The 10,453-nt window shown below is 46.4% G+C and overlaps 1 protein-coding gene across 3 annotated transcripts in view; it reads left to right on the top strand.

Moving 5' to 3' along the window:
- The first annotated feature begins 518 nt into the window (after nt 1-518).
- Nucleotides 519-10,453, top strand: part of MGLL (monoglyceride lipase) — an 86,803-nt gene continuing 76,868 nt past the window's right edge. Inside the window, exons 1-2 of one of the 3 annotated variants that reach the window (XM_073351375.2) lie at nt 519-636; nt 2,032-2,170. In XM_073351375.2, coding sequence (XP_073207476.1) covers nt 2,046-2,170 — 125 coding nt within the window. In that variant the 5' untranslated portion in view covers nt 519-636; nt 2,032-2,045. The other 2 variants (XM_073351373.2, XM_073351372.2) reach the window with 2 other exon arrangements.

The raw sequence follows: 10,453 nt of genomic DNA, 5'->3' as shown, positions 1-10,453 counted from the left end.
TGCTGCTAGGATGCTCTTATTCTGAAGAGGGAGACCGTGGCGTGATGCTTGGCCATTTGTGCCACCTGAGACCAGGGAGGCGAGCAATCCACCGTGCGCGGGGATCGCCTCTTCCAGGGGGTTTCCCCGGGCTTGCCTAGAAATGAGGCTCGTTATTATTGATTTATTATTGAGTGAACGCCTCGCTGGAGGAGACACCGGCTGCCCTGCCGTCTGGACCAACGACAGGACTCAGAGCCCTGCTTGCGCCCTCGGGGAGATCCTGAGCTGAGGACCTGGGTCGGGGTCCCCGTTTGGACCCTGGGGCCGGGCTGCTGCGGGTCCCGGCCTGGCCACACGTGCAGCGGGCAGAGCGACCTGCCCCGAGCCAGGAGCCTCGCCGTGCCCCGCCGGCTCCTGCCGCTGCGGCGGCTCCACCCTCCTCCCGCTGGAGCTGGCCCCCGCGCGCCTGCCCTCCTGGGCCGCTGCCCGCAGGGCTTTGCTCGGCTCCGCTCTCGCTCTCGGATTAACTCGCCGGCGGAACCGCCGCGGATGTGCGAAGGCAGCGGGGCGCCGGCGCGGAGCCCGCCCGCCCGCCGCTCCCGGGGCCACGGCGTGCAGGGGCAGCTGCGAGCACGCCGCGCCGTTCCGCCCCGGGTAAGGTCCCTCCACGCCGCTCCCTCGCCCTTCACGTGCCGGCAGCCCGGAGCGTGCCACGAATCCTGGCCGCCTTGGAAGCCGGGGGTGTCTGTTGCATTTGAAACCCAGGGGGATTTTTTTTTTTTATTATTTTTTTTTTTTGCCTTGGCTCTGGTTGGCGTTGGGGCAGATGACAGGTCTCTTGGGTTCTGCCTCTGCCCGGTCTCGCTACTAGAGAGAAGCAGCTGGGGAAGTTGTGTTGTTTCACTCGAGATGACTTTGCAGCGGGGAGCCGAGGGGAGAGCCCCACTTTCTCTCCCTGCCCCCCCCTCCGCCCCATGCCCCTTCACAGCAAGTGACAGGAAGGAAGTAAAGTTTGCAAGCAACCTGCAGCAACAGTAACTTTCTCCACAAGTCTCCCAGTGCCACACAGCTGCCTGTGCTCAAGGTGCCTTTGATGTGTGTGCAGCAGCTTCTGGAAAGTGGACTGCAGCCTTCCCTTCCCCACCACCTCCCCTCCCACCACCACCTCAGCCCACACATGCGATTTGTTTAAGAAAAGTGATGAAATGAACAAGAAGTGATGAATTACAGGCGAGTTTCCCTAAAGAGAGATTGGAACAAGGAGCTTGGGGGAGCGGATCGCAGCCAGCACAGAAGCTTGCAAGGGGAAGAGATCTGTGTTGCCCTTTTTTTGCAACAGAAAGGAATTGATCTGGGGCTGGGGGCGCTGAATGTTTGGCTGGGTGTTAATGTATCTTAGCGGCGTTATGCAAAAGGCTCTATATGCTTGTATTTGACTTGCAATGCCGGCGTCTCTCTGGGATGCAAACCCTTGCACAGGATGAAAACAGGTTTGCTGCGAATCCTCCTATATGTTTTCCTTTTCAGATGTCAGAAAAGAGCATAATAACCACACAGTGCCACCAGGCACCTCATTACTGCGCACCCTTCGCCGTTCTTTGGAGATGTTAACAGAGATGAATCTTTTATGCAGCTGTCTCCTTGTATCCATAGCGGTGCTTTACAATTTGCACTTGATTGCAGCTCAATATGCTTTTTAAAAGCCGTTTCCCAAAGCGATGTAAAATAAACACAGATGGGAGAAGGGGAAAAAAGCAGTAAGGAAGCAGTGTGGTTGGGTTGTTATCTCCCCTCTCTCTCCTAATGTGATCATTTGCTCTAAAAAAAAAAGAAAAGAAAAGAAAAGTGGGTCTTCAGTCTCAGAGGAGTTGCAAGAAGCGGATGAGATTGAGGACCGTTTTGTGGATCTTTGGTGGGGTGGGAGAAACATTTCCATCAGTGTCAGTTGCCTTATTGACTTTCTTGAATGTGTGTACTTAGTAAACCCTTCTGCCAATATCTCTCCTGTTCCTCTTTAAAGTATGTCCTGTTTCTTCCAACACCTTATAGGTCAGTCTTCTAGAATGCCCGAGGAAAATTCCCCAAGACGGAGTCCTCAGAATATCCCTTATCAGGACCTTCCTCATATGGTCAATACAGATGGACAATATCTTTTCTGCAGATATTGGAAACCAGCCACAACTCCAAGGTGAGCACTTTCAAATGATGCATTTGTTCTCAATAAATAAGCCTCCATTAATGTAACTTTATAATTATTTATAGATTATACAGCATCATAGGTGTTCGTGGTGCTTTACAGAACCAATAAAAAGGCATATCCCTGCCCCAGAGCGCTTCCAATGTAAAGATTAGATCCTATAACTCCTCAGTCTCCCGAGCAGGCTTTACTACTTGCATAAATGAGGACTACTTACTTGAGTAATGTTTTGCGAGATTTGTATTTACTTTCATTTCATGCTCAGTTGAACAGGGTGACATTTCAGTCGCCTTGGAAATATCATCCATATGATGCATTACAGCAATAGAGATATTTTTAAACAGATATCCCCAACTTTCAGAGATGTGTGACATACACAGGCTTTCGTTGCCCAGCCTTTGTCATTATTTTTAGTGTTAAATCAAACATTAGAGGTCTCATTCAGCTGTAATAGTGGTGCTATAAATCCCAGTGCAATGACAGGTTTTTACACACTATATGTAATTTACTTCTTACTAAATTTAGAGTTGGAAAATTACTTGGATGGATCTTCCACTTTAAATTGGCTGTGGTTTCAAAGCTGAACTCAGTGATGGAACGTGGACAAATAATCAGATAAAGAAATTTAAGTAATCTCTTATTTATTCATAGTCCTTTACTGTAATGGCTTCTGAGTTAGGTTATGTGCTTTTAAAAAGCATGAATTTGGTAGTGTGGTAGAAAATTGCCTGTGTATTTCTCTACTTATTTATGGTCTCACTTCTACCTGCCAGTCACAGTTATAAGATGCTGGCTTCATGTGTATGAATGCTAGCACTAGCTATACACATCGCTACATATGAAAATGCATCTGTTCTCCTATTGTTTGTCTTTTCTGCAGTCAAACGGGATAAGCTCTGTTTATTTTTACATTGCAGGGATAAAGATTTGTGGGAAATGGCTGCCCAAGGAATAGTGGGAAGTTAAACTTTTCTGCCCCAGCTGTCCAAATCCTTTGTCACGTGTCTGTTTCAGGATCAATCAGTGGGTCTTGCTGAGTAGTAGAAATGTGGCTGAGGTTACCTAGCCTTCTGCTTCAGCTCCCATAACCATTACCAAGCCAGACAGGAGTTATGTGGATGACACAAGTACTCCTGAAGTGCACATGTGGGAAAACCCAGTTTGCTGTCCTTGAAGCAACATCCACTGTTATCCTATCACCGGACAGGTGAACTTTTGGGGCCTGATCCAAAGCCCATTAAAGTCAGTCCCATTCATGTCAACAGTTTTAGGATCAAGCTATAGCACAACTGTCTTAGCTTATAATTACCTGGTCCAGGCAGCAACTCAAGCAGTTATTTCTAACCCCAGTGTGTCTTCCAAAAACCAGAAGGAAACTTTTTGGCATTGGTTTGTATATAGTTCTGGCACCAGCCTCAAGATTTCCTCTACAGAACAAATTCAGTAGCAAAACAAGCTTCTTCTGTGAAACCAGCCTGTCACGTATTATAATGCTAATTAATCATTAACTGCCCACAGTGTTCTTCACTCAGTTGTGGAACTGCATTCTCTTTTCATGTTTAATTTCTTAGAAAATTAGTGGGGAGCAGATGAGTCTTTGATCAAGAAATGAAAGGATGATGAAGTAGAAGTTAAAACTTGGTGTTTAATTCCTCACACTAGCTCATCTTTTCAGGGCTCTGCACACCAAGCAGTTAATTGAGAGTGAGGTTGCCCTAGTTTTGTGACAACAAAGTAAACAGGATCAGTGCTGCTCATTTACAAGTGGTTCTTACGTGTGTGTGGGGGGGATGTTTATTTTTAGCTTTGCTTTGTTGTATGAGAGAGTGTGTAAGTAACTGAATAACAATTTAGTACCTAGATCCTACAGTCATGAATGCTCTTGAAATGTTTAGATCGAAAGAACAACAGAAAATACATTTATCTCTCTCTTCAAAAGTATCCAAGAGTTTTTCTCTTTTATATGCTGAAGCTCAGTCACTTTCATCCAACTTTAAACATTCAATGAAAATGAGATCAGGAGACCACAGGGAAGGTTTACAGGCCCGTTATGAATGCATTCTGTTTCAAATATTGATGAGGGCAACTATTGCAATTATTATTTTAGCTACAATAAATGCAGTGTTATTCAACTGCTGACTTGCTTTGGGAACCTTAATATTAACATGTGCTGCTGTAATGCTCAAACAGGACCTTTCATTGATCAAATCCCAGCTAAGGGCTTTAGATAGCTGCAGGTGTCCAAAGGTTAGCGTTGACTTGCGTTCCACTGGTAGAGAATGTATTACCCTTGGCCCCTTCCTAGGGGAAAGAAACAGGAAATTTGCCAAAGGTAAAATAAAATTAAATCCACTAGCCTGGGGCCATGCTCTAAATATGGCTAAATACCCCTGAGAACAGGGTCAGGTGACAGCTACTACTCCTTCCAAAGTGCCCATCTTTTACTCCTAGGAAATAGGCATGTTAAGATGGGTAACAGCTGCAGTGGACTAAAGGGCTGCAGCTTTGTGTCAAATGATTTGTCAGGAAAATGGGGCGTTTATAGGATCTCTTGCTTTGTGGATAGAAATATATAAGGCCTGGTCCTGTATGGCGCTGAGCATCCACAGATCCCCTTGGCCCATACTTGTGCACAGGGAATCTTTGGTACAAATGAATGTAGGGAACCACAAAGGCCAAGGATATAGAGAGTGAACCCCCATCCCCACTGAGAGATCCTCAGCCAGGATTTCTGGCTGTTGTTTTGTTGAGAAGAAAGATTTAGGGAGTTACCTCATATGAAGCAAAGGCACTCTGGTGCCACAGTGATGGGTATGGGATAGATAGATTAGATAAAAATAGGGCTAGGGAAGGGAGGTGGTGGTCTTTTCCTCTCACTCCTTTAGGGTGGGATGTTATTCCCAATGTGGGAGCCTTGGAGTGGGTGTTTTGTTCTACTCAGCCTTCTTTGCAGACAGCAAGGCAGGTGCATTTGGGTAACACCTGTAAGTTGTTCAACTTGTTGAACCTGTTTTATTGTAAATGAAGCTTTTGCATTGAAAGTGTAATTCAGAGGCCAAATTAACACCTAAGGAAATACGGGGGAAAGGGTAGGGACATGCTAGTGTGGAATCCAATGACTGACTCATTCATCATAAAAAGAAAAGGAGGACTTGTGGCACCTTAGAGACTAACCAATTTATTTGAGCATAAGCTTTCGTGAGCTACAGCTCATTTCATCGGATGCATTCCAACGAAAGCTTATGCTCAAATAAATTGGTTAGTCTCTAAGGTGCCACAAGTACTCCTTTTCTTTTTTGCGAATACAGACTAACACGGCTGCTACTCTGAAATCATTCATCATAGTGATGCAATAGGCATATCTTGTATAGCATGACAATGGTTAACTCTTTTGCATCAGGTGCTAACCAGCGCATTGAAAGCTATAACTGCACTGTGGCAGAGCACGTTCAGGACAGTTCAGCAGTGTTTGGAGTATCAGCTAGTCATTAATACCAGGACACATTCACTTCTGCCTACACGCAGGACATCGTGCAACTAAGGGAATCCTATCTTAGGCCTTGTCTACGCTATGGGCTAAATCGGCACTGCTGCGATTGTTGCAGCGGGCGTCGATTTAGCAGGTCTGGTGCAGACACAGTAAGTCAAGGGGAGAGCACTCTCCCGTAGACTTAATTAATCCATCTCAGTGAGAGACCGAAGCTGTGTCAATGGGAGAGCGTCTCCCGTAGACATAGCGCAGCACAGACACCGTAATTTACGTAGCTTAAGCAGCGTAACTCAGATTGACTTACACCACTAGTGTAGACAAAGCCTTAGTTAAAAAGTAGTGCTTACAGTAAAAAAAACCATAGCATTAAGTCCCCGACTGGCTGTTTGAATAGAAATGAAGGCAAGGAGTTAAGAAACCCATGTTCTGTGCCCAGCATTCACAGATGCGTGGGCTTGAGCTAGTCCTATAAGCTGACACTTTGAAAAGCATCCACAGCAGAGGTGGGCAACCGCAGCCACCAGGAGCTGCCGGGGGCTGTGCCTGCGGACAGTCAACGTCAGCAAAATGTCTCGCGGCCCACAACCAGATTACCCTGATGGGCCACATGCGGCCCGTGGGCTGCAGGTTGCCCACCACTGAGCCACAGGTTTTGGACGCCATCATGTTAGTGTGGACAAACTTGAGACAATTTGGGCTTTCAGAGTGCCTATAGTTCCCATCGACTTCAGATGGAGGTAAGTGTGCTCAGCACGTCTAAAAAAATCAACTCCTGTGCTTGTCAGGTCAGGCACCCCAAGCCTGAGACACCCAATGTCAGAGGACACTTTTGCAAATGTGGATCTTGTACTTCTCAATGCCTCAGGCTATGTCTACATTTAAACGGCTGTAGCTGCACCGCTGTCATGTTTCAACATAAACTCTCATTACATGGGAGAGGTTCCTCCGTCACTGTAGGTAATCCAGCTGCCTGAGAGGCAGAAGCTAGGTGGATGGAAGAATTCTTCTGTCGACTTAGTGCTGCCTGCACCCGGGGTTAGGTCAGCTTAACTATCTAACTCAGGAGTGTGCATTTTTCACACCCTGCAGTGATGTAGCTGGGTCCACTTAACTTTTTAGTGTAGACCTGGCCTCAGCTTCCACATCAGTAGAATGGAAATAATAATCTGTCTAGCTATCTAGTTGCTTATATGGCCCGCATGAAGCTTATCCACCTTTGTGAAGTGCCTTCCAATCTACAGCTGAAAAGAGTTAAATTACTATTAAAAATAACATTTTAGAAATACAACAAAACTATTTTTGCATTTAATGTTTCTAGAGCCTTTATCCTTTGTAAAATCCCTTTAATTCTTTCCAGTTTAACAGCACCAAAGGACCAACCGAATGTTAAAAATAAATCCCTCTCCCTCTTGGGCCTTGCCCCTGTGGTGTAGAAATCCAAGCAGGTTTTATTTTGAATGGAGCCTTAAATCATTACATATTGCTTGCTGATTTTGGCAGTTCATTACCAGAATTTCTATAGCATGTCCAGAGAAACAACACAGCTCACAGCAAGGCCAAGTAATACGGTTTAATGAAACTTTCAGGCACTTACAAAATGAATAAATAAGCAACTAACCAGAGGGGGGGGAAAAATAAAAGGAAGAATGTGACAGGGTGTATACACCCCGAGGGTGCATAAAAATCAATTATTTTTTTAATCAGATTTTTTTTATTTAAGTCGGATTTTTTTGATAAAATGCTTTTTGAGGAAAAAAAATCTATCTAAAGATAGTTTTAATTAAGATACATTATAGCTCAAAGATATCTCAACATGGAATAGGGATTATAAATTCTAATTCTATAGTATGAGACAATGTATTCATGTAAATTTAAGAAAAGTTTTGTAAATGAGTTCCAATAGTTCATGGATTAGGCACCCAATTTTATGGGGTTCTAGGGACTTCTGTATAGATTATTTAGGTTAATCTTTCTATCTACCCAATGGGACTCAGTGCTCAGTCTAGAAGATACCATCAGAGATGCTTAGTTTTGCAATTCTCAAACTGTGGATTTGTGTCTCCAGAGATAACATGCTTGTTAACAGCAAAAATGGTTGTGGTTTTTTTAAAAAAGGTTTGTTTTTAACTAAAATAGTTAAATGAAATATTTTTTAAAAGAACAATTTTAACAAAAAGAAACCTGATTTTAAAAAACTTGAATGTTTAAATTCAAAAATTCGTATGCTTGTTTTGTTAAAATATTCTGTGTTTGCTGTTGAAGAAAAAAATCCAGAATACAGAACGTTGTTGTTTTAGTTAAATAAAACCATTTACATGTCTGTCTGGTGATGTTCTCCTCCTAATACAGCATGGCAAGAAAATCCTCCAAATATTAATGATTAACCTGTTGAATTGGAGATAGTTCACCTCCCAATGACTTCATAAATATCTGCTTCAATTACCTTTGGTCAATGAAATAACCAAACAATAATTGATTTTCTGATATAGCTGTAAAACTAAGTTTTCAAAATAAATCACTTTAAAAATGTATAGTATATACACCTTCTAAAAATGAAACCTACATCTATCTCAGAGTTGTGAAGAATATGTATTAAGGTTATAACAACCAACAAGAATGTACTTTTATGTAGAAAACCATGATTAAATCAAGTCTTCCTGACTAGTGATTTAAATCATGATTTAAATCAAATCCACCCTGATGGACCCCCACACTGATGAGGAAGGTGCAGGGAAAGCTTCTTGTGTGGTGATAGCCCGGCCTCTCCAGCCTTTTCAATCATGTACTGGTTATTTCCAAATTTGCACTGTGTTCGCCATGCCCTTTACTGTACAATTTTCTAATGATGCTGTTTGAGCTGTATGGGGTGGAGGCGACCTTTCGGAGGTTAATGGATCAGATGCTCCTTCCACATGGGCGATAAGCAGGACCATCCTTACCCATACTCAAAGCACACAGCTGCGTAGGGCACCAGGACACCAAATTTCATGGTGCCCTGTGCAGCTGCGTGCTGCTCCGGCTCTTCCCTAGGCCCCAGCCCCGGCCCTGGCCCCTGTTCTTCACCAGCCCCGCCTCTTCCCGCCCCTGCTCTGGCCCAGCCCTGCCCCCACTCCTCTGAGGACTCCAGAAGTGGTCAGGCCTGCACTCACCGATAAGTAGAGCGACCTGGCCCCAGCCTGCTCCGCTCCCCTGGCTCCCAGCCGCGCCGCCGGTGAGTGCTGGGGGGCGGGTACCCCCTCCCCCCAAGCCTGGGAGCCAGGGGAGCAGAGCAGCCTGGAGCCCCAGGCCTCTGTGGGCGGGAGCTGGGGGGGCTGTGTAGGGCCCCAGGCCTCCATGTGGTACGGGGCTGACCACTTCCTGTGGGAAGTTGAGTGACCCGGCCCAGGCTGCTCCGCTCCCCTGGCTCCCAGGCTTCGGGGGAGAGGGGAACCGCCCCCCAGCACTCGCCGGTGGTGTGGCTGGGAGCCAGGGGAGCAGAGCAGGCTGGGGCCAAGTCACTGCACTTCCCGCAGGAAGTGGCCAGCTCCCTCCCTCCCTCCCCCTCACGGAGGCCTGGGGCCAGCCCCCCCTGCTCCCACTCTTGGAGGCCTGGGGCCCCACACAGCCCCTCCCGGGGGGCTGTGTAGGGCACCAAAATAGCTAGGGACAGCCCTGGCGGTAAGCTGCAGCTTATTTGGACGACGTAGTCATATATAGCCCAGACCTCCACCATGTTACTCCAGCACTGCAGTAGATTGCCTGATCACTAATCCGGTTAAGAGCAAATCTGGAAATAAAATAACCAGGTACCTGGGCTGTACGGTGGGAGGCACACACACTTGTGGACAGGGTGCAGGCTTTGACCAACTACTCGATACCCACACCTAAAAAGCAAGTTAGACAATTTTCAGGGTTGGCTGGATACTCCAGATGCTTTGTCCCTAATTTTGCCACCGTTGCAGCCCCACATACATCCGTGACAAGAGACAAGAAACCACAGAAAGTGCAGTTGTTAGAAAATTGTGATGCAACCTTTAAAATGTTGAAAGAGACGTTGGTCATGATCCCGCGCTCTTCAACCCAGACTTCTCGAAGGAAGAATCATGAGAATCATACATTGGAACCTCTACAACCGTACCAGTTCCAGGTGCCTCGTCAGCCAGGCACAGTTCTAGTAATGCCAGTTTCTTTTCTCGGAGCACGGACGCTACAATGCACAAGGAAGGCAAACCCACCCGAGAAGGCAACACACCTGTGTCGTTTTTGGGGGGAGGGTATGTGACAGGGTGCCTCGCCATGCTAATGAGGCAGGCGCCAGAAAGGCTGGGGGGTTGCGGGGGCAATAGTCCTGCCTCTCCAGCCCTGTCAATCACTTACAGTAGGGAGCAGACCTTTAAAAAGGAGGAGACTGCAAGTCATCTAGGCTGGGGAGAGATCTCCCTGAGTAGGCAATGGGAGGAGCAACACCTGAAGCCACAGGGGGAGCTCCGATCCAGGAGATTGCCACCCAGAGCCCTACAGGGAATGCCGCAAACTCCCAGGGTACAGTCTGTGACAGGGAGCAGGATTCACCTATCTGGCCAGAAGGGCTCCTAGAAAACTGCTACGCAGACAGTTCTGAAGTCAGAAGGTACTGCTGACCTTTTCCCCTTTGAGGAAGAAGTTATACTCTGGTGTGTTGGAATATTTATTTTCCTTTTGATCCCCCACTGGAAGGGACATAAGAAGGCCTGCAAAGGGCGGGGTCTGCCTTGCTAAGACTAAAAAGCAGGGCCTCAATGTAAGCCACTCAGTGTAGCTAACTA

This window comes from Lepidochelys kempii, chromosome 7, assembly GCF_965140285.1.
Source record: "Lepidochelys kempii isolate rLepKem1 chromosome 7, rLepKem1.hap1, whole genome shotgun sequence".
In the NCBI taxonomy this organism is placed as follows: domain Eukaryota; kingdom Metazoa; phylum Chordata; order Testudines; family Cheloniidae; genus Lepidochelys; species Lepidochelys kempii.
Note: the sequence above shows the minus strand (reverse complement) of the source record. Positions and strands in the feature narration are given on the sequence as shown.